Below are 24,508 nucleotides of genomic sequence, written 5' to 3' on the forward strand. Positions count from 1 at the left end.
CAATTTAGTATGGCCAATTCACCTGAACCTGCACATCTTTGGACTGTGGGAGGAAACCGGAGCACCCGGAGGAAACCCACGCAGACACGGGGAGAACGTGCAAACTCCACACAGTCAGTCGCCTGAGGCGGGAATTGAACCCGGGTCTCTGGCGCTGTGAGGCAGCAGTGCTAACCACTGTGCAACCGTGCCGCCCACCACTTGTAGGGCCAAAGGCCTGTTTCCACACTGGAAGGGATTCTGAGAATTAGTGGTCATGTGGAAAATGGCAGGTTGATTATGAAGAGTTGATTTGAGTTTTGAAAGACGAAATTGGATTTCACTAACTTTTTGGAGTTTTTTCAAAAGTTAGCTGAAAGGGTCAATGAGGAGAATTCTGTTTGCTGTGGTGTACATGAACTTCAAAAAGCATTAGATACAATGCCACTATAGACTTGAGAAAAATTATGGACTAAAGGGATAAGAGCAAACAGAGAGTAATGAATCTATGGATTTTGTTGGGGCTCCAGGAAGGATTGTCATGGATTCTCCAGGAATCAGTATTGACTCCCTTACTTCTCATGATATGTATTAATGACTTAGGCCTTGGTCCACAGAGGATGATTTCAAAGGTTGCAGATGATACAAAAGGTGGAAGCTTTGGTAACTAAGAGGTGGATAGTGTAGGACCCAAAAGGACATCGGCAAGTTGTTGGAATGCACAGCAAAATGTGAGGTGCTGCATTAGGAAAAGGAAAACAAGAGAAATTAAGGGGAACAAGAGCAGAGGGATCTGGTGTACATGTGCACGTATCATTAAAGGTGGCAGGATAGGTGGAGGTCAATAAAGCATAAAGATTTGTTAATAGGACCATAGAGTACAAGGACAAAGACACTTGTTAACCTCAGCTGGACTACTGTGTGCAGTGCTAAGCACCACACTCTTGAGAGGTCTGATAGAGTAGATACGGAGAGTCTGCTCCTGTTTAAATCTGTGTCTCTTGTTCTCACTTGAGATCAAAAGTGCACAAATTTGTAAAGTGATTTGCAAAATTACATGAGGACATTCTGGACTGCAGTGCCTGGCAGAGGCAGGGCCAGTTGGTGTATTTAAGAGAGTGTTCGATGATTATTTAAATAGTAAAAATGTGCAAGGGTGCAGGGTAAAGACAGGAAAATGACTGTATGTTGTGATGCTCATTTGGCAGGTCAGTCAGACACAATGGCCTGAATAGCTGCTTTCTTCTATACTGTGATACGTCTGTGATTCTGAGAGAAAAATACAGTAGCACAAGGATTTGTAAGCATTTTAAACGTTTCAGTCGCAATCATAGTCTGCACAAATATTATGGATTTTCCAATGCTTTCATCCCTACATCAGGCAAAAGAGGCATCTTGTAACATCTTCTTGCATTAGGTAACTTTCCCTGGTGGTCTTGTGGTTAGGATTTAGTGCTTTCACCATTGTGGCCTGGGTTCGATTCCCGGCCAAGGAATGTGAGTTTATGTTCTTTTAATTTTTCCTTGAAAGTACAGTCACAAGTAGGGTAGTGAAGAAGATGTTTGATATGATTGCCTTTATTGATCAGTGCATTGAATGTAGGGGTTGGGAGGTCATGTTGTGACTGTGCAAAACATTAGTTAGGCCATTTTTGGAAAACTGCATTCAGTTCTGATCTCCCTGTCTTAGGAATGATGTTGATAAACTTGAAAAGGTTCAGAAAAGGTTACAAAGGTGTTGCCAGGGTTGGAGGGCTTGAGCTATAGGGAGAGGCTGAATAGGCTGGGGCTGTTTTCCCTGGAGCATCGGGGGCTAAGGGGTGACCTGATAGAAGTTTATAAAATCATGAGGGGCATGGATAGGGTGAATAGCCAAGATCGTTTCCCTGGGGTGGGGGAGTCTAAAATTAGAGGGCATAGGTTTAGGGTGAGGGGGAAAGATTTAAAACGGACCTAAGAGGCAACCTTGTCATGCAGAGGGTGGTGCATGTATGGAAAGAGCTGCCAGAGGAAGTGGTGGAGGCTGTTACAGTTACAGCCTTTAAAAGGCATCTGGACGTATATGTGAATAGGAAGGGTTTAAAGGGATATGGGCTAAGTGCTGGCAAATGGTTTATGGTCAGCATGGACGAGTTGGACTGAAGGGTCTGTTTCTATGGCTCTATAACAGCAGATGAAGAGTTAATCAGTCCATATAAAGGTAAACTTGAACTCTTGCAAAATGTTAAAAAGGCTTACATTTTCTCCTTATTCGTTGAAAATGCTGCATTATTGAAGTGGTATTATTTGTGAGAGGCATAACTTATTAATTATAAAGACATGTCTTTTATAAAACACAGATTCAAAATAATACTCTCAAATATAACAAACTGAAATGGAAATTAGTCACAGACAATACTTTAATTGCAACAGGTGGTTAAAATTGTGTGCTTGGAAATAACATCTAAGTGATTTAATATTATTATTTTGGATTTCCTGAAACAGATTTACCCTAATGGATTACCAGAAAACCAGATTCAGTTGCTGGGGAACATATCAACAGTGTTTAATGCAACAGAAGTCAGCAGCTGGAATATCACTCAAGTTGAAACACTTGCTGCATTAATGATGCAACAGCTGGAAAACACAACGGTACTGAAACCAGGAGAATGGGCATTTAAAATATTGGTATCTGCAAATAAATGGGAATTTCATTCTGAATAAGATGTGAAAACTAATTTCTTGAAACTCTAGGATGAATTTTTAATTCACTTCAATGCTGTTGGTTCCTTTGATGATTGATTAAACTAGTTAAAGTTTCATGAGCATGGGGCAGCATAGTGGCTCAGTGGTTAGCACAGCTGCCTCACAGCGCCAAGAACCCAGGGTCGATTGTGTGGAGTTCATACACTCCACCCTGTGTCAGCGTGGATTTCCTCTGCTTTTCTCCCACAGTCCAAAGATGTGCAGGTTAGGTTTACTAGCCATGCTAAATTGCTCATACTGTCCAGGGATATGTAGGTTAGGTGGGTTAACCATGGGAAATGTGGGATCATGGGGATAGGGTAAGGTGTGAGCGTTGGGTTTGGGTGGGATGCTCTTTGGAGGGTCGGTGTGGACTTGATGGGCTGAATGGCCTGCTTCCACACTGTAGGGATTCTATGACTCTATGAAAACAGGGTCGTACATAGAGGCCAATTTGGATTACTAACTGCTGTGCTCAGTAACACCTAATCGGTCAGAGGCAGATGCACTAAGTGCCTTAAGAGCAGAATGCTTGCCTGGACTTCATAAAGAAAGCTTGGACCAATGTTTATCTATGTTCGTCCTCCCCACCAACCCAATATTAGCTTTTCTGAGTGTTAGTCCTCCAGTCAACCTAGTATTCACTGGCCAGAAGCTCATTTGAGCAACTTCTATCTGTGTAAATGAAGTCTGGACGTTATGATGGACCAGGCCTATGGCAGGACTTCCTCACTGATTGTCCCTGTACTTCACCCAGGAATTAAAATTCCATCTTTGGTCGATTACAGTATGTTTTTGAAATACATTTTGGCTCAATATTGGCAGTTAGTGGGGGTGCACTCCGAATAAGGGAGCTCATATACCTCTTCGCACAGAATGTTGTGATAGGTAAACAATTGGAGCACTTTAATGAGCTAGAATAGAAACATTTTACATTTCACATTGGTGGAAATTATTTGACTGGGTGACATTAGATTTTGTGCAGTTTTGTATTAACTCATAGATCCACATGAACAAATGTCAAGCTTTTCATTAAAGTGAAACAGATTAGAAATATTGTGTCATTCAGGCATCAACCACCAATTGTGACAACCTTGAGACATCTTTTAAAAAGGTTGGAGTTAGTGGCCTGAAGTCAAAGAACTGATTTGAAAGTCAGTTACGGTCAAGTGAGTGGGATTATGAGCTGGAATGTTGTTATTCTATAAGTAGAGGTATAGTCCAACAGGTTTATTTGGAAGCACTAGCTTTCAGAGCACTGCTCCTTCATCATGTACAACCTGGTGTTGTGTGATTTTTAACTTTGTCCACCCCAGTCCAACACCAACTCCTCCATATCATAGCCTTTATAACTCAAACCTTCCATACCCAGCAACATCCTGCTAAATCTCTTCTGACCCTCTCCAGCTTAATGATATCCTTACTTAATGGGCGACTAGAGTGGACACAGTACTCCAGAAGAGGCCTCACTAATGTCCTGTACAACTTCAATATGACTTCCCAACTCCTATACTCAAAGGACTGAGCAATGAAGGCAAATGTGCCAAACCAATTCACACACAATCAAAGTAGAACATAATAGCTGTTGAGCGTTACTCAGTTTGGATAGGATCCAGTATGTGAAACATAACAACATGGGATGCTAATTGATACTCAGTGTAATAGAATACAGTTCATAAACAAGACCCATGTTACAAATCGTTGCAAAGGGAAAGCAACTATTAGAATTGAGGGCTATTGTATACATTTTTCCAATAGGATTGATGAGGAATTGGGATAAGGAAAATCGACATTTCCTGATGAAGGGCTTTTGCCCGAAACGTCGATTTTACTGCTCCTCGGATGCTGCCTGACCTGCTGTGCTTTTCCAGCATCACTCAAATCTAGACTCTGGTTTCCAGAATCTGCAGTCCTTGTTTTTACCTTGAGGAGGAATTGGGTGAGGAGTAAATTGCCACAGATTGCTCCCAGATATCCATGAGTAATCAGCTGTAACTCAGCACTGACTGAAATAGGAAATAGTGTCATGGTCACCTTTTTTGAAAAAAGAAGTCAAGATTGAGTAACGAACACTGTTAGGAAGTATAGATGCAGTTCTATGGAGGAGATAAAAAGGGTGTTTACAAATCCAAAATACCAAATTCACAGATTAAGCAAGGAAGGTAAATAAACATGAAAATGAGTTTTATTTGGTACTTGTTACTGAACACTTTTTATGAATTATTCTTCAGGTTAAAAGCATTATTACAAGATATCTAGAGTTGGGTGGAACTCTCAATGAAGTTTCTGTGAAAGCAATTGGTGGGCCAAACCTCTGCACTCTGGATGAAAGCCAGCTGATGACTATTTCAAAATTGACGTGAGTATTTTATCTTTCACTTCGTAGTTTTCTCACATCCATTAAATATCCCCCTTCTAAATAGAATGAAGATCACTCTTCAAAGTATTATAGCACAATCCCCAACAAATCAAATGATAGCAATGACAGGTGAAAGGGTCAAACATTCTTTTAGTCTGGAAATACATACGCTATCATGAAAGAAAAATGCTTTCTTGCTCCTTCGATGTCTTTCTCATCGTCAGTTCATATATGGTTCAGATCACAAATTTAGGACCATAGCATATAGAAGCAGAATTAAGCCATTTGGGCCATCAAGTCTGCTCCATCCTTTGATCATGGCTGATATGTTTCTCAATCCCATTCTCTGGCCTTCCTCCCCCCTCCCCGTAACCTTTGATCCCTTTACTAATTAAAAACCAGTCTATCTGTGTCACAAATGCGCTCAATATCTTGGCCTCCACCACCCTCTGTGGCAATGGGAGCCACAATTAACACCTTCTGGCCGAAGAAATTCCTCCTCATCTCAGTTCTAAAGGGTGGTCACTTCACTCTGAGACTGGGACCGCCGATCCTAGTCTTTCCTACTAGTGGGCACATCTTCTTCACGTTCACTCTATTCAGGCCTCTCAGTATTCTGTGAATTTCAATCAGTTCCCCCCACCCCCCACCTCCCCCCAATCAAGCTTCTAAGCTCCACAGAGTACAGATCCAGACTCCTCAACTGCTCCTCGTATGACAAACCATTCATCTTGGGATCATTCTTATAAATTTCCTCTCAACCTACTCCAAGACCAGCACATCCTCTCTTAGATATGGGGTGCACACTGCTCAGGATATACCAAATGCAGTGTGACTGAAGCACAATACGACCTCAGCAATACATCCCTGTTCTTGTATTCTAAACCTCTCAAAACAAATGCCAACAATACATTTGCCTTTCTGACTGTCACCTGAACCTGCATTTCTGAGGATTCCTCATTTTAAAGTCAATTTTATGAATTCCATTGAAATTACCTAGTTTGTTCCATTCCTAAACTGGGAATACACATACCGGGGTGAAACTTAAGTGTCTCTGTCAAGAAGGTGATGTGTGTTGTTGTCTTCATAGAATCCCTACAGTTTGGGAGCAGGCTATTTGGCCCATTGAGTCCACACCAATCCTCCAAAGAGCATGCCACACAGAACCAATCCCCTGCCCGATCCCTGCAACTCCACATATCCTGTGGTTAATCCACCCAGCCCACACATCCCTGGACACAATGGGAAATTTAGCATGACCAATTCATCTGAGCTGTACATCTTTGAACTGTGGGAGGAAACCGGAACACAAAGACACCAGGAGAACATGCAATCTCCACACAGGCAGTCGCCCAAAGGTGGATTGAACTCAGGTTCCTGGCGTTGTGAGGTGGCATTGCTAACCACTGAGCCACTGTGCCACCCTTCCTTTGAATGATCTCAATGAACTGAAAATACTGAACTAGTGACTGGGGAGGGGTGCAACATTACACAGGTTTTCCTTGGAGCCGTGGAACCTTAGAGGTGGTGAGGATGGAAGTCACAGAGGGCCTGGACTTCATGTACATGTTTTGTGAAATTAAAGCAGAATTAATGTTGTCCTGACTTTGAGAAAATCAGTTTTAAAACTTATTGTCCTTCCTTTTTGAGAAAAGTGTTATAGTCCCATAAAAGGACCACTCTGTATCAAATATAAACTAACAGTGATTGGCTCCAACTATCAATAGACAAGAATGTCACTTTGTTGTAGCTGCTGGTCATGTGCAACTATGGGACTTACCAGTATCAAAAAGCAGAAGTTTATTATTTAAATGTCAATGTTCATGGCAGCATGGCAATGATAACAACAACGTCAAATAATTTGTTTCATACATTTCAAACTTAAGATTCTATCCATTTTCCACAGGAATGCTGGAAGTCTGGATATTTCCACCTGCACTCAATCAAAGAAGAACCTACTCTACAGCCAAGCAGCATCTGAGTTAATATCTCAGCGAAATAACACCATCGCCTACTTCAACCTAATCAAGTCATATCTTGGTAAGACACTTGATTCTTGACATTAATCATGTCTTTCTTTAAGTCTGAAGCAAGCAATTAATAAATTTGGCTGGCTGATAAGCTTAATAGAAGTGGTAGGTTCATTTCCTCTTGGTTTTAAGTTTGCCATTTCACTACAGTACTAAGTTACTGCTGCATCGTTAGAGGTGTCATCTTTAAGGTGAGATGGTAAACCAATTCACAATCTGCCTGTCCATCCTTCCACAGTCCAAAGATGTGCCGGTTAGGTCGATTGGCCGTGCTAAACAACCCATAGCATCCAGGTGATGTGCAGGTTAGGTGGATTAACCATGGGAAATGCAGGGTAATGGGGATGGGGTAGGGGGATAGGTGTGGATGTCGGTGGGATGCTCTTCAGAGGGGTGTGAACTCGATGGAACTAATGGCCTGCTTCCACATTTTAGGGGCTTCTATGATTCTATGTAAAATGTACTGTGGCAAAGTTAGAGTAGAGGAGTCTTTGGGTATCTTGGTCAGCATTTATTCTTCAACCAGTTATCACAATACTTTCTGTGAGACCTATCCTCGCAAAACCTTTACTGTTGTTAACTATATAAGAACAATGGCTGCACTTGAAAAATAAGTCATTGACTGTTAGAAGCTTTAGAATATGCTGAGAATATCAAAGGTTCCATACAACTACAAGGTTACCTTTTGGCATATTGGGTTAATGAAAGCACCTTATTTTAAAATATTAATAATTTTAAATCACTAATATATAAGTTCACGAATACATTTAAAATAAATGAGCTAATGACTGTGTTAAAATTTTATAGACCATATTTTAGCAGTAATGGGTTAGTCACTAAGTTAAGAATAACACAGGAAATCAAAGAACTATATGATGAGGAAGTGTGCTTACAAAATAAACCTATAATCGGTTAAAATATGTGATGTATTTTGTTTCTAAGATGATACAGAGTTGAAAGGTTTGAGGTCTGTTTTACCATTTATAGTCAGGTTTTTAAGTAAGGGGCATATTTCAGGCAAGTAAATACCTTGCCTGGTAGGGCAAGAGCAAGCCATGATAGTTTTAATTGCCGGGCCTTCTGGATGTAGGTTTGCTCGCTGAGTTGGAATGTTCGTTTGAAAATGAACCTTCCAGCTCAGCGAGCAAACCTACATCCACAACCACAACCTGAAATACAGATCTTCTCAAAACTCGCTGCCAGGCCTTATTTAAATGTTGATGGTTTATTCCCATCATCTAAGTAAGTGGTGAGAGAATTGCACAGAAGGGATGAGGTTGGTGGAGGTACTATGTGATAGAGAGAGGGCATGATTTCCAATGTGGGATCAAAAGAAGCAATCCTGCTCCCCTTACCCCTCCAGAGGGAATTTGAATAATTTGTTTGCAGGATCTCTTCGTTTTGTGAACATGTTTCAGCCTGGTCACAAAGCCACAGTGACCTTCCAACTCAACCCAGAGATAATGTCCTATTTGGGTCCTTTTCACATTATAGAACACTGCTTAGAATTGATGCAGGAAGATTCTGCCAAACAATGACAGACACCTAATCTCCACCAGAAGCAGTGGTGGAGACTGAAAATTTCTTTATTTTCACTGTGTGCAAGCAGAGAGAATTACATTTCTTCAATAGAATGAGCTACATAACCAGCTGTGTGGCTGGACATCTGAGGAAATATTTATTCAAGCATCCAATTATAAATTAACACCAGCAATCAAAATCTCCCTGACGCCCTCAGGTCTGGTTGGTACACTTAACCGGTGAAGTTTTAAAAATTTTTATTTTCAGGTGAATATGACCTGAAAGTGACATGCAAAGCAAGGAAACAGAATTGTGCAGTTTGAGAGATATTGGGATAGAATTTAAGTTTGAAAAATAATCAATAAATAGCTTGGGCACAATAGTGCAGAGTTTTCAAGCAATGTTAATGCAGGGAAAAATCCACTTAAATGGGTTATAATCAGTATTTGATTTATGAAATTCAGGCTTTTAACAGGACATGAATATTTACATCAGGTTGTTCTGCAATATCTCTAAGCAGTGTTGCATTTTAACGGCAGAAAATGTCAAGATGATGAAAATGCCCATATTTTCTTATTGTGAAAATAATTCACAAATAATGGGTGGTGCTAAGTACTAGGAGAAAATTACTGCTCTTTGATAAATGAGTGTGTCTGTTTTCTTAAGATGGTGCCAGAGCATCTGATCTGGAGTTTCTTGCCAATAATGATGTCAACATGGACTTTGCCACCTTCATAAAGCTGAATCCTGAAGAAGTAGCAGTATGTACAGTAATCATTTAAGAATGGCTATGGTTTCTACATTAGCAATCTATTTTATACTTTTTGACTCTAATCATGCTCAGTTGTGTGAAGCAAATACTTGTTATGTGGTTTTCAACATCCATTCCCTCAATTATAAGAAATATTAGTGCTCTCTGGCTTCTGCCCAGCACCTTACCACAATTTCTTCTGAGCGTAGCTAGTCAAGTGCTCTTGTAAAAATTAAGTAGTCTCTTGAAACCCTTGCAATAAGTCCCACCCCTATTGTGGGCCAGAATTGACAGTTATGACTAGCAATTTTTGGAACTGCTTGTTCGACAAGCATTAGTTTCCCACAAAATGCTGGAACTGGATTGCATCAGTGATTGCTCAAACATAGAACAGTAAAGCACAGTGACCAGGGCCTTCGGCCCACCAAGACTGTGACCAATGGTTCCGGATTTGGCACAACAGAGATTGATCTGGTTATATTATAAATTCAACTAGGTCTTACCTCACAGATTAGACCTTTAGTTATCTGTGAAATCCAGTCACTATGTCACCTTTTATTTACATGTGCATAGTACATAACTTTGACCCAGCTAGCTCAGAGCTGCCTCCTAGTGTGAACAGAACACCTGACACTGTTGTTTATATCTGTCAGCCAGAGCTCCCTGATTGGACCAGGTTAGCGGCCCCAATCAGGGGACTCACATTCTGTGAGATCTACCTGACTGACCTTGTTCCAACCACTGCAGTCTGGACAAAATAAACTTTTGGAAGTGGGTCCTCATTCAAATGTTGAATATTTATTCCAGCTTCATATTGGATGGTAGCAATCAGAAGAATACAGTTTTGAAGGGGTTAAATTAAATTCAAAAGTATGGAAAAATAAAATAAAATTGAGCTAAAATCAGAGAGTGAGAGAGGAAAAATGGGAGGAGCAAGAAGACAGGATGATTATTTAATGTTATATGTGAAATATCACAGCTGTATGAAATAATAGAAGAATGATAAAGCAAGTCAGGCAGTTAATGTTTCCAGTTTAGGTGACCTTTCATCATGGTGGTTCTGATAAAAGGTAATTTTGACCTAAAGCAATATCTGTGGGCAAAGTTTTCCCCTCACTGGAGATAGTGAGAAGGAGAATAATTGGGCACATTGGTCCTGAAGAGAAACTCATCCCTTCCCTGCCACCTCTGGCTTGAGCAAGAAGGCCCAAGAGTGACCTTCCCAAATTTCCAGCAAATTAAGGTCCCCTGAAGTGGTCAATTAATGGCCAGTTAATAGCTTCAATTCATAGTCTATGCAATCAGCTGCCTCTCCATTCGGTGAGAAATGGGCCTACTTTACATGCTGAGAGATCAGAATGGCTTGTCTGCTGGGTTTGAGGGGGAACATGATGGGGATGTCTGCAGTTGTCTCAATCTAGACATTGAAAGCCAGCGTCGTGCCTTTGCTTCTGATTCCCCTTTCCCCTGACTCCAATCCTGCAACAAAAAGATTTTAAAACTACCTTTCTGGTTCGGAGCCACCTCCAGACTCTGATTCAAGCCAGCAACAACAGTAGCTTCTGGTGTCCTGACACTAGTGTCAAAGTGTCTGAATGGGTGAGAAACTGACCTGTTGGCTGGCAATCAGCTATGAGTGGCCTGATGGGCAAAGTGACAGGTCAAGTTACATCACAGGTAAGGGGTAGCATGTTAATCACCAGCTAACATGCTTTCCGCCACACTTCGAGACATGAAAAGGGAAAATTCAGGCCTCCATTTCCACAGATGGTGAATGACATGTTGAATATTTCCCCGACCTTTCATTTTTATTTCATCTTTAAAGTGTCTGCAGCCCTGAACGTATGATCTGTTAGTTCTAGGTAGTCAGAACAAAATGTATAAACCTGCCACTTTGGTCTGACATAACAGTTCACGTGCCTCCATGCTAGTTTGGTCTGACATCACCTAGCAGTTCACATGCCTCCACATGCCTCCAATGTGATCAAAATCTTTCCACCACTGTTTTTTTTTCAGGTTTTAAATTCATTTAATTATGTAACGATTGAAGCTGTTGGAATACTTTTATTCAAATAATGAATCATCATTTCAAAAGACGTAGTTCATTCACAGTTTAGTTTTTATGCTGGCAATGTTTTTCGCTCGCAGGTGGATCTAAGATATCCCTTCAGTGGTCAGTTTATTATATATGTGTTGGTCAGTGTTTTATTCTGCTAATATTCTTTCTATTATTAGAAACTTTCTGCAGAGCAACTGAAAGGCTTGCTTGGGGTTAACCTCCAAGCTCTTCAAACTGGAGCCAATGAAACTGTGGTGTTAGCCTGGGTGAACTCACATTTGGAATCTGAAGTGAGGCGTGTTGGCTTGACAGGAGGAATTCCAGATCCTTCGTCAGGTATGTGCCTTGATAAGTTCAGAAATCCGTGGACAAACAGTATTTAATGTTGTACTCCTCTGCTCATGACATAATACAGTGTAACATAAATATGTGTACAGTCAACCTTTTCAATATAATTTCTCAGATATAAAATTTCTGTGTGTTTTGGTTTTATTTGTATCTATATATCAATAATTCCAGATGCAATGACAACCAGATGCAATGACAACCACCTGAGCCATTGGGTTTTAAATACTTTCTTTAATGATAGTTTTACTTTTTTTTTCAGATCCTCAATTTAATTTCATGGTAAGATACATTTAAACGTGTTTACATTAATGCAGCTGTGTGTCAGAAAGTTTATGAAAAGAAAGGTCTCATTAGCCATTCCTGATATGGTTCACCCAACACCTTTGTAGAGTTTACACTGAACCTTGCTGCAAAAGAGCATGGATTGTGGATAAGTAACCAAAACTTGAGTTTTGCAATCCATGCTTCTGCCCAGCCAATCTCTGTGCTGGAGGTACAAATTCACTAAACCCATCTTTTTATTCTTTTGATTGCTTTGCCAAAACTGTTCCACTGGGAGACAATCCAGGTGCATCTGTGCCTGTTCTGTGCCATTGCAGATTTTGTCCTTTTAGTTTTCATCTACCTTTTCATGGGCTTGCTTTTTTGATCAGCGACAATAGTTGGCACCACAAGAAAGGAGAACGTTTTTCGACAGCCGCTGATATGAAATCAAACTGTAGCGATTCAGTCTGTGGTGTTGGAGTCCTGCAGTTTTGTGCTGTGCAAATTATCTGACCATAAGTTTGCATCTGCAATGGAGTATATGTTTTTCCATTATTGTTAATTCACTATCAACATGCGAATATGAGCCAATATAGGAATACGTAACCCATTGTAATTAATTAATTATGATTATTCAACATGTATAAAGCTTGTTGCTATTATACATTATTGATGAAATAACAGAAAACCCTAACCATTAACACTGATACAGCTATTTTTGTTTAGCTGCTTTAGATTTACTGTATAGCTTCTTATTGTATATTTTAATGTATTGCATGGTATATGTGTGCATGTATATATGATATTTTCATGTGGTAATCATACATTATGCAGTTGAATTCATATATTTAAATGTATGTATTGTTTCCAAGGATGTATGTAGCTCATTTTTAGCATTGTGAAACTAAAATTAAATATTAACTTTTATGCTTTCTTTTTGCTAGTGTGGCAATACTACATTTAATGGTAAGTGCATTTTATTTAAAACTCATTGTTCAATTTTCTTCAAACACCTCCAGTATTTTAATATCTTTTCTTTTACATTTCAATCAGAAACAGAAGAATGTGCAGCAGTAAACAGGTAAGTGTTTGAGGAGAGTCAATATCTACATTGCTTCAATCAAAGTTATTGATTTGTTCTGTGAAACTTGATTCCTGTGTTCCTTTAGAAATCTATTTGTAAAATCTAGCCCACAGTTAGAAGTCGTCCGTATTGTTACCCAAATTTTGTCCCCTATCAATTTTCCTTTTCTGTGCACTCTATTTATTACATTGGGCAGCACATTTGGGATTGTTCAATGGCTGTCAATGCAGCCATCTTAGAAGCCTGCTGATTATTCTGATTATTCCACCGTGTGGTATTTTCCTGCTGGCTGCAAGTTCATCCGTTTGCACAGTTTGGCAGAGACATTGGTCATGGACTCTCAGTGCTGAGCTACCCTAGATTACAGATATCCACAGTTCAGCACCTGTTCTAAATGGCTGTTCTTCAAGTATGAGTCCAAGCATGGAATGATGGAAGTACCATCATCTATAGAGAAAGTTCCAGCTTTGCCCAATCCTGCCCTTAACTAACTTCTGTAATACTGTGCCTATCGTTGTAATACCAGTGGAGAATAGTAAGCAGCAGGGGCTCTGTGAACGCTGTTCCTTCTCTAGTGTTGAGGCCAATTGTACGTCACTATCATCAAATGGGTTTAGAGTCATAGAGTCATTCAACACAGAAACAGATCCTTCAGTCCAACTAGTCTATGCTGGCCATAATCCCAAACTAAACTAGTCCCACCTGCCTGCGCTTGGCCCATATTCCTTCAAACCTTCCCTATTCAACAAACCTCTCCAAATGTCTTTTAAATGGTGTAAGTGTACCTACATTGATCCCTTTCCCTGGCAGTTCATTCCACACCCAAACCACTCTATATGTAAAAGAGTTGTCCCTTATGTCTTTTTTCAATATTTTTCCTCTCACCTGAACATAATACAGGTACCTGATGCTCCAAAAGCTAGTGCTTCCAAATAAACCTGTTGGACTATAACCTGGTGTGTGATTTTTAACTTTGTCCACTCCAGTCCAACTCTGGCTCCTCCACATCATATCTGCCACTCTTGGATAAGCACATTGAAGGTAATACAATGAAGGGTATGTAGGTTAGTTTGATCTTAGAGTAGGATAAAAGGTTGCACAACATTGAGGGCCAAAGGGCCTGTACTGTGCTGTACAGTTCTCCATTTTAAAAAAAATTGATTTAATGCAATATATCTTCAAATAACAATTTTTCTTTCCCTCCCACCAACAGTTCAGCTGTGAACAGTTTTCTGATGTCTGTTAACAGTTCCAAACTATGTAATTTCAACATTGCAGAATATGCATGTGCTCAGGTGAGCTTTAAAATAAGCCACACTTTTATATTAGAATGACAGTCTGTTGCTAGAAATGTTCCTCCTTCTGAGAAATGTGGTACCAATTCAATGAACTTACTTGCATTACAAAACAAAACACTGCACTGAATCCAATATGTCACACATTTTGACAACTCCAAAAGGAGTAAAGAGGGATCTTAGAGCTCGGGTCTTAGTGTAAAATGTTGCCTTCTGAGATATTCTGTCAGTTTACCAACAATGTACACCCAACGCAGTTTTGAATTAAAGCAAAACTGTTATCAGGGCAGCCACAAACTTTAAATTATACGTTTGGAAAATCATGAGTTTTACCAGTAGTTTTCTTTGTGATCTAATTTGGACAAATATTTAGCCTCATCATCTACGGTGTATTGTTAACCGCTGATATCTAGATTTTATGTTCTTTATTGAATTTGTTTCTATTTTTTCCAATATACTGTTGTACCATTCAAAAATGAGAAAACAATTAAGAGATTTCTAAAGTCACGAATGCCTTCAATATATGAAGTCTGGAAAGAACTGGCTGTTTAGTAAATAATGGGAGTTTATCAATTTATGATTAACAATTGTTTTGCATAAAATATGCACTCAATGACAAAGATTGGAATACTTCACCACATAGTAATTCAGGCAGGAATTATTACATGACTTGAGAAGATAAGACAAATATTTTATTCAAAGGATTATATAGAATTCCGATGGAAGGGCAGAACACTATGGTTTGTTACTTTGCCCGCAAGGCATTTCAGATCTAATTGGAGTTCCAAGACCTGAAAATTGTGTGAATCTTGGCTCCAGAGTTTAGTGGAGATTGTAAAGTTCTTGTAGCTGCTTGTGATTTCGCTCAAATATGATACCTTCACATGAAATCGGCTGTAATATTGAATGGGTAACAAGTAGAAACATTGAATTTATACAGCACCTTGTAATGTTGCTCCGAAACATGCCAAGAAACTTTTCAGATAAATTATTCAATTAATGAATTAAGGATTTGAAATCCCAAACAATCAAACTACCAACGTGCTGTTCTCTGCTAGTTTAGTTTTTGTTTTTCAACACCCTGTACTAAAGGCAGGTTACCATAATTTAGGATCTTTACATCCATTTAAATATATTGAGATGTATTGCTCTAATCTTTTTTTAATGGATTCCTTTGCAGAGTAATCTACTACTGGCAGGTCTAACCAGTGATCACTTGACCTCTATATTCAAATGCTTTACTATCACAAAGGCTTTGGAAAATCGAGATGAAATAGCGCTGGGTGTATTCATTCAGAAGCTGGACAAAACTACCCTGAACGAGGCACTAGACAAATTCAACAATGTGGTAAATGATAATTAAACATTTGACGAAAAACTATGTGCAAACGAGCCAACAAACTTATTTTCATACAATGATAGTGAAGTTTGCATTTGTAAAGTCTATAACTGTATATTCTAGAAAAAGAGGTGTATTTTTCCAAGTGCAGTGACAGTGGAAAAGGGCAGCCACAATTTTGTAAAGAAGATCCCATAATCATTGAGTTTTGGTTCTGTTGGTTAAAGTAGGAACATTGGCCAAGACACTGAAATCGTTAAATGTTCTTGGTGTGGCATTGATCAAAATAAAACACAGAAATTTCTAGGCCTGGTATATGCAGACAGTGTTCCATCTCAGCATAGCCAAAGGGCTTGTTAACACAATTTAATTTGCCAAAATTTAACAAATCATTTATGTATAATAATTAGAAAAGTTTAGGGAAAGATCCCTGTGATTTATAGATTTCTAAATGTATGAAATAAATAGCTACCTAAAACAGTGAGGAACCATATCAGCTTATATAGCTGAACATTCAGTCACTAGGGAAGTCAGGATCTGGTATACACAGGATTTAAAATTCACCATTCAAAAAATCATCTGTGGATTGCCAAACCTGCTCCCTTCCAGTTGCTTTGGATCAGGGAAGTGGCAAGCAACATTTCCACATGGATATTTTGGCAAAGCTGAAGAGACTGGTGCACATTACTGCAGAGTTGTTAACATCGTTTTGAGACAAAAGGGTACTTTGTTTATTTTCATGATGTCTAAAATTTTGAGGCTTGTACCTGTACCACAATGTGCATAATATCTCAGTTTCCCCATGTCACCCTCCATTTAACCCCTTTATGCTTCATAAGCAGTTCCTTGGGATTGAGGATGATTTGCTTCCATTCTGGTTCAATGAGATCTAAGACCACTGGAGACTCTGCCGCATGGTAGTGATTGAAGGGTTAGATAGATGGATTGCTTGGGTTGCAGATGGGAGCTGCCTTTAAGTTGCTGCCCATTTGAGGAGCTGATGGCACTCTCTGGTCAGGTAGAAGCAGGTTCCAAAATGGCTGCTATCTGCCTTTGCTTCTGATGCCAGGTAGGTAGTTCCCAGTTTGCAGAGATCTTACTTCCTGCCCCATTAGAGTAGTTACATTATAAAACAGCAGCGCAAAATTTGAGGCGTCATGTCAGGATACGTAATTCATCCAGGCATCGGATTCCTGATCCTGCTTTGAAAATACCCCACATGAACTTTAACTACAAAGTCATGGGTTTGAATATCCTGGATACTGAATGCTATTCCTTGTCCTTCAAAGCATATCTGACGGCCCAACAGCAGTTTTCTATTTTTATTCCAGAAGTTTAATAATTGCACAACTGAAAATTTAGATGGCAGAGTTTGAATTAACTTTATAATTGTGGAATTCCAATTCTAGATACCTATAGATGCACCCCTGTAAGCAGTAAGCACACTTTCCAAACAGTAATTTTATCTTTTCTGAGCATTTATAATTAGTTTATTTTTAATTTCCTTAATACCCACACTTACATCAGACTGCATGATGGAGTCTTTAGTGAAAATCCGTAATAGGTCACCAAGTGTACTATATATCGTCTGTATTTCCATGCTGTCCATTGTAGTCTGTTAAATGCCATTTCAGTAAACAACAAGTCACATTGTGACTTTTCATTCTGAAAGTATTATGTCTTAGTGGTTCATTTTCTGCATTAAAATAACATTTCAGTAACTTGGAGCCAAATTATCAGGTAGAGGTGCTAAGAAATTATTTTGTTAATTGCATTAATCTGAGTGATTATATAATTTGTATTTCTTTTAATTCTGAAATGAAGAGAAATTTCATTTGCCTGCAATAGATTCTCTTTACTCTTTGAGTTTAAACACATCACGGTTTGTTACAGACCTTCAACCCACCACAAATTCCATTGATGACAAAGATCACATTCATGAACGTCCTGTGGGAGATTGTGAAAACCAATGGAAGCTTAACTGATGTAGATTTCTTGACAAAATGGTTCCAGGAGAGATTCAGACCTTTTCTTGCTGGTATTCCCAAGTCGGTGCTGAGCTGCCTTCTGATCAGGAACACAACATGTGAAGGTTACCAAGCTGTGTAAGTGTATTGCTCTTTCTCACAATATTAAACAGCTGATTGTAGTCACTCATAAACAGGGCTCACAACATTCCGCAGTGTAATTATCTTTGCTCTCGGAAGCCAATAAGATATTGTTGGAATGTATGTTGAGATAGTGGAAACAGCACTTCAGTTAGCATGGTTGTGTTCTAAGTTTGACTATGAGTGAATGAGAAATGCAATACTCATCTAATGTGATACACTGTGTAATATGCTTGAATAATATACAAAAATGGGCAGAAAACTGTAACCCAAGTGGATTGTTTCTCATTGAACCTCAACCTGGCGTACATTACTGACTTCAGAACGAAAGATGGATGGCGTATGGGAAAGAAATCATTTTAAATATTTTTTCTCACAACGTGGTTACATTGGGGAGGGATGTTGAAGTCTGCCTCAGATAAGTACAAATTTGATAGCATTGGACTTCTTTTAAGTGCCACTGGAGCGATGTAGATGGCAAAGGGCACAGAACTGTGGCTCAACAATAGAGGAGTATGCAAAATGAGTTGACTTCAATGCTAAGTCAGTCAGCAGATCAGATCTTATGGTGGATTATTCCGCTCCTCCTAGAACCCCATAAAGGAAATATTTATTTGCCTCTGCTTTTAAACAAAATTATGTTGCTGCTTTAAGGGTTGCCAGTTAGGCCACTCAAAGCAAAAATTGACAGAGTGCTTGGTACAGTCTCTACATCTTTGAGTCTGAAGTTTGTATTTGAGCCCTAGCAACAGGCATAGGATTCTTAATTTCATGCAGCTTTTTGCTGGTCACAAGTGGGCAAACTGGTCAGTTATTTACAGACTAACCTGAAGATTGCATTAAGTAAGCTTTAGACATTAATAAAGTACAATGCTTACATTAGTAGCAGAGGTGTATAGATCAGACCTGATTATTGAGCATGTCAATCAGATGAATGCTAACTAAAGATCTGACCTCTTATTAAATGACACCATAAATGCCTTTTTTCCATACTAGCATGAAAGGACTCAATAATGAATTCAACGAGATGCCACAGGAAACAAGAGATACCGTGCTAAATATGTGGATCCTCATCTACCTTAACACTACAGGTAAATAAGTTAAGGCCCTTACAAAATGGGAGAAAACTGGATTTACAACCAATTTGATTGTTCTGTAACATTGTTGTAAAATTGTGTATTTCACAGATCTGGCAAGTTATATGCATCTTGTAAAATATAATTAATGACAAATAAGTTTTTCTTATTTTTCAAAGAGACCATTTCCTTTTATTGGCTCTAGTTTGTTCTTATTTATGGAAATGTTTGGCTGGACTATCAGATCTGACCTCATATAAAACTCTCGCATACAAAAATTTAATAAACTACAGTTAAGAAATTTCAATGGTGATTTCTCATTCAACTTTAACCAGCAACAAATAATCTTTCTTTGCCACAACTTTATCTTCAGTTTAATTGTGTCTGTCCAAATATAGTCGGTGCACTCAGAAATGTTGTTCATCAATATGAAACATACAGCTTCTTCCTTCTTGTATCCCCACTCTAGTAAGACTAATACTCATCTCACTTACATCCATTCATTCTTTCCCAGGATTGCTTGTTTTTCTACTTTCTCGGGTACGTAATTCTCAAGCTTGGCATCATCGAATCATAACTCCTTAATTTATAAAGTTAAAAATCACCCAACTACCTGATGTAGGAGCAGCGCTCTGAAAGCTAGTGCTTCCAATTAAAACAGTTGGATTATAACCAGGTGTTATGTGATTTTTAACTTTGTACACCCAGTCCAAAACTGGCATCTCCAAATCATCCTTAATTTATCTCACTTCACCTCTGCATTCTTGGTTGTGAACCTTAGTCAACACTTCTCTGGTTTCTCAGTAATAAAAAAAGTATTTAGCTGTGTGTATCATGATTGTACTGTTCAGAATTTCTCCTTCTGACTTGCCTGATTATAGTTTAGACTTAACTTCAGAAAGTAATATAACTAATTACACGAATAATGTACAATCGATTAATGGTCCGTGGAAGCTTGAATGAAATGGTCTCATAATGTGTTTTTGAATGTATATTTAAAAAGTAATATGCATGAGCAGTCTTGATGCACCTATCTCTGGAACTGTTCCAAGTCTTCAGATATTATTGCCTAGAAGTTCCTTTATTAATCACCTAGATTTTATTTCTATTGTAGCTTGTTCATAGATGACTCAAATTAATGGACAAAAATCTTGCAATGAAATGATAGTTATCTACTCAATCACACTTTTTGCATGCTGCGATTGGAAACAGACTCTCAATTTTGTTGAAGGATTCATGGTAGCAGTCTTAAACTGGATGTTCAAACACAGCTCTTTCTTGCTTTCGACAATTGACTGAAGCGCTGAGTGCTTAAAATGTCACAAGTTCTTTGTATATACAAAGTTCAAGGCAGTCCACTGAAAATATCTTCTTCCTTTAACTAAAGGTGCAGGTTGTATCACCAATACTAATGGGTCCAGAGACTGGCTGATGAAGAACTGGGGAAGATTTGGTCAACTTGTTCAAATAAAGGATTTAACCATGCTAAATTCAAATTTCAGTGGAGTAAGTTATTTTTTTTCTTCCCTAGAAACTGGGAAGCTAAGTAAGAAATTTTGATTTTAAAAATGCAGGTTAGCTACCTGATCAACTTCAGAGTTACAGGATTAAAGGTCTGGCCTCTTATTAAAGCCTTGCCTCTTACCAATAGGCTTGATAGTTTACGTGACAAAGTTTTCCAATAATGCCCCTTGTTTGTTATTTCCATCACTGTAAGAGTCCAAATGGGTTATCAACCTTTTGTTGAAATGATCTCTCTTCCATTAACAATGTTTTCTTCCACCAAATGCAAGGGTGGCAATTCAACATGGAAATCAGAAAAAGGAATTCCAGAACTTTCTCGGGGATTTTTACTTAGCGACTGCAAGAGTGCCTTTTTGCGTTCTCCCACACCAGTTTAGATACCAGCAGAGTTTCTTGTTAATTGAACAAATTAAACAAGTAGAAGCATCTATATAGTAACTTTTGTGAATACAGTACATCTCAAGGTGCTTAAGAAACATGCAAGTTAAATTAAGTTAAACTCCTAAAACCAGCAGAAGAGCTGTTTTTGTGAAGTTGAGTGAGTGTTAAATATTGGCCAAGATACTGAGGATAATTCATCTGCTCTTCTTCAAGATATGCCACTTATGTCCCATGGGAGGGTCAAGGAGGGTTCCATTTACTATTTAATTCACAAAAGTACTTTCAACAATGCAGCAACCCCTCAGTACTGCATTGGAGGGCCAGTTCTACTTGTGGTGCACAAGTAATGGAATGGGTCTTGAACCCCAATCTCCTCATAAAGGCATTCTAACAACAGAGCCATGGCTGGGACACAGGATAGAAACTAGGCTTGAAAAGCCACTGTTGTCCATCACTTTGGAAATTATTACTAATGAGAATGGAGAGATTTAGGAAACTCTCCCTCTAGCTTTCCTTCTTCTCCTTTTGGTGAAATGCCCAGCTTCAGCTGATGGAGGGCTGTGGATGTGGATATGTTATCATTTCTTGATGTGGCACATTGATACTGTACTGTACAGTGTAACTTTGTAGCTAATCCCAGTTATTGAGTTACATCTTAATAATAGGCACGTGTGCACTGTATCAGAAGAAGCTGTAAATAAGAAGAGTGAAGTGGTACGACAAACTGGAATAACTTAAAATACGTGATAGGTTTCCACATTCTTAAATGTCGACAGTTTAAACATCTACAGTTCCCCGTATACTTCTGTGCATATTTCTGTTCATTGTTGGGACCTGTACTATTTTTGACATTGACACTGATTGCCACATGATATTTTAACATTCAGCTATTATTGCAGAATATGGATGATTTAGAATTTAGAAGAGAACAGACAGTGATAGTGACAAAATAGATTGAGTAATAGGAGCCTCTCGATCATTTTCTTGTTAGTCATCAGATATTTTGCCATTTATGCATTCCCCAATGCTGATACCAGGGATGGCTACTTATCACTCTTCATATTAAGCAAAATTGTGTAGTCATAATTGTAAATTGTAAATAATTGGGTGATTTACCTGAGGCAAAAAACTTCAACAGTTAATTTATAGGAACTTTGTATCAGATGTGAATACTACTACTTGGATGTATATTACTCCTATGTACATATTTCAAAAATTTAACAACTTCAAATGTCTTTTAGTTTGACGTGCTGGACTTACTCACTCCAAGGCAACTATCTGAGCTGACTGTGAACTCAAATGCTTTGAGCAACACTGATAATATCAACAAGATTCTTGATACACTTTCAAACAGACGCTTTAGTGAACTGAGGACCTACATGAACCATTTTGTGAATGACACGCAAACTGTAAGTTAGCAATTTTAAAAAAATATAATTTGTTCTCAGAATATGAATATCACTGGTATGTTTCTTGTCTTCCCTAACTGCCCAATTATATCCAAGTGGCTTGCTAGAAAGACCAATTTAAATTTAAACATATAACTAAAAATGTACGGAACGTTAATGGGTCTTTGAGGCATTCCAGTATTTTAATTCAACTTTTTATTGATGTCATTAAAATATAAATACCCTATTTTCTCTCTGTCTACAGATGCTGCCAGACCTGCTGAGTTTCTCCAAGTCTAACTTATGCCCATACTTTCAACCATGCCCCCTTCTCTTACCCCTACGCACCAGCAACACACACTTCTGGAAAGTATGTGTTGAGGGAAATATCTAACATTGAAAAGGGAATGGCTTCATAAGAGGACCATCAAGCAGATGGATGGTTTTCTCCATACAATGAAAGAGATCATGTGAAAGTACATCCTGCTTTGTTGACACACAATCACATAAATGCAATAGGAGAAATTTAGAAACCACTGACAATCCTGCAGAAATAAAGATAAATTGTTGTCCTCCCGCTTAGACATCTTGATGGAAGATAGTGACACCGCAATGAATCCTCAACCTTTTCTGCTGTTCTAAATGTATTGTACTAAGTATTGCAAGAGAGAAATAAAAGGCATTTTCATGTTAGAAAAAATGAATCTGAAACCTATTGCAAAAAAAACTGTTCTTTTTAAATTGTATACCATAATTTGTTACATGCATAGTAATCTCTGTATGGATTTAAATGTGTCTTAAGCCTATTATTAGATGTTAGTGTTAAGATGTTAAGTAATTTCCAGGGAATATTTAGGATGATTTTTCACCTGGTTTCATTTTATTTCAGATGGGTATTTCTGCTATTCAGAACGAAACAGTGAGGGACTTGATGCTGAGTAAGATCTTGCAGCAGCTGACACCCCAGTTTCCACAATTTAACACCACAGACTATGCAGACTGGTTCCAGACTAACCTACTACTTCTGCTGCCCAGCATTAAAGCTAATGACCTGGCTCTTATTCCGACCAACATATCCTGTGAATCAAACCAAGCGATGTGAGTGCATAGCCAATTTTTAAAAAATATATTTTCATGGGATCTGAGCATCACTGGCAAGGCTAGTGTTACCCACTTCCACTTGAGAAGGTGATCATGTGTCATTTTCTTGAACAGCTGGAATCTATGGGTGGTAGAAAGGGTGGGAGTTTCATGATTTTGACTCAGCAACTATGAAGTAATGCTGATATGGTTCATATCAGCATGGTTTGTGACTTGGAGGGGAACTTGCAGATAATGGAGTTTTCATGCAGCTACTGACCTTGTCCTTCTCTTTGGTAGCAGTCACAAGTTTGGAAGGTGCTACTAAAGGAGGCTTGACCATTTGTTGCCTTGCATCTTATAGATATACACACTGCTGTATCTCAGTGGAGGGAGTCAATGTTAAGCGTGATGGGAGACATACTGTATAAGGAAGCTTCTTAGTTTTGGATGGTGTCATTTGTTTAGAATATTTGGAGCTGAGCTAATCCAGGCAAATGGAGAGAAATCATAATAATCCTGATTTGTGCCTTTTAGATGTTGGACAAGCTTTGCAGTCAGAAGCTGAGGATAGTGCATTTACAGAGACTCCGACTTTGCAAGAAAAAATTTGGCTCATCCATTCTCCACAATTTGTTTTAATATTTATTTGCCTTAATACCTTGTCATTGTTACAGTATTTAATAGTTGCTGCCAGTCCCAACATATTCATGTATTCACTGTAACAATTCCAAAAATGTTTTCATCTTTATTTCTAAATTGCAATGTTGTAAATATAGAAACAACCACATTTTAGACATGACAGTGAAGGAATATTCCTAATGTTGAAGAAGTTGTTCATGCACAGTTACGTAAATTCACTATAAATAGTAAAGAGAAAATCTTTCTCCTCTGCTTCTGAAAAATGTCAGAGGCTGCAGCTGATTACTTTGTTGTCTTTCATGCAAAAATACAGCGTTGAACATTCACCCTTTATCTTACAGAATTAAAGGACTGGACAATGTTTTCACAGATTTAACAATGTCTCAGATCACTAATGTCTACAAACTGATATCAAATTATCTCTCAAAGCAACTCAATTCAACAGGTAATGTGCCGGAAGCAAATTATAGTAATTTGCAGTGTGCAGTTATCATCTCAAAGCCTGTAAAATGTGTTCCCTTCAATTATCTACCGAATTCTCTTTGAATGTCATGCT

General features: G+C 38.6%; 1 protein-coding gene across 1 annotated transcript in view; it reads left to right on the forward strand.

Moving 5' to 3' along the window:
* The window catches only part of LOC122560428, a 79,575-nt gene extending 55,077 nt beyond the window's left edge, over nt 1-24,498 (forward strand). Inside the window, exons 32-47 of the mRNA XM_043711061.1 lie at nt 2,464-2,610; nt 4,935-5,062; nt 6,969-7,102; nt 9,280-9,374; nt 11,600-11,759; nt 12,031-12,050; nt 12,980-13,001; nt 13,089-13,116; nt 14,333-14,414; nt 15,595-15,762; nt 17,647-17,858; nt 18,858-18,952; nt 20,325-20,443; nt 22,084-22,251; nt 23,120-23,328; nt 24,294-24,498. Coding sequence (XP_043566996.1) covers nt 2,464-2,610; nt 4,935-5,062; nt 6,969-7,102; nt 9,280-9,374; nt 11,600-11,759; nt 12,031-12,050; nt 12,980-13,001; nt 13,089-13,116; nt 14,333-14,414; nt 15,595-15,762; nt 17,647-17,858; nt 18,858-18,952; nt 20,325-20,443; nt 22,084-22,251; nt 23,120-23,328; nt 24,294-24,498 — 1,992 coding nt within the window. The remainder of the gene's footprint in view (nt 1-2,463; nt 2,611-4,934; nt 5,063-6,968; nt 7,103-9,279; nt 9,375-11,599; nt 11,760-12,030; nt 12,051-12,979; nt 13,002-13,088; nt 13,117-14,332; nt 14,415-15,594; nt 15,763-17,646; nt 17,859-18,857; nt 18,953-20,324; nt 20,444-22,083; nt 22,252-23,119; nt 23,329-24,293) is intronic.
* The last annotated feature ends 10 nt before the right edge of the window (nt 24,499-24,508 follow it).

This window comes from Chiloscyllium plagiosum, chromosome 21 (genome assembly GCF_004010195.1).
Source record: "Chiloscyllium plagiosum isolate BGI_BamShark_2017 chromosome 21, ASM401019v2, whole genome shotgun sequence".
Classification (NCBI taxonomy): Eukaryota; Metazoa; Chordata; class Chondrichthyes; order Orectolobiformes; family Hemiscylliidae; genus Chiloscyllium; species Chiloscyllium plagiosum.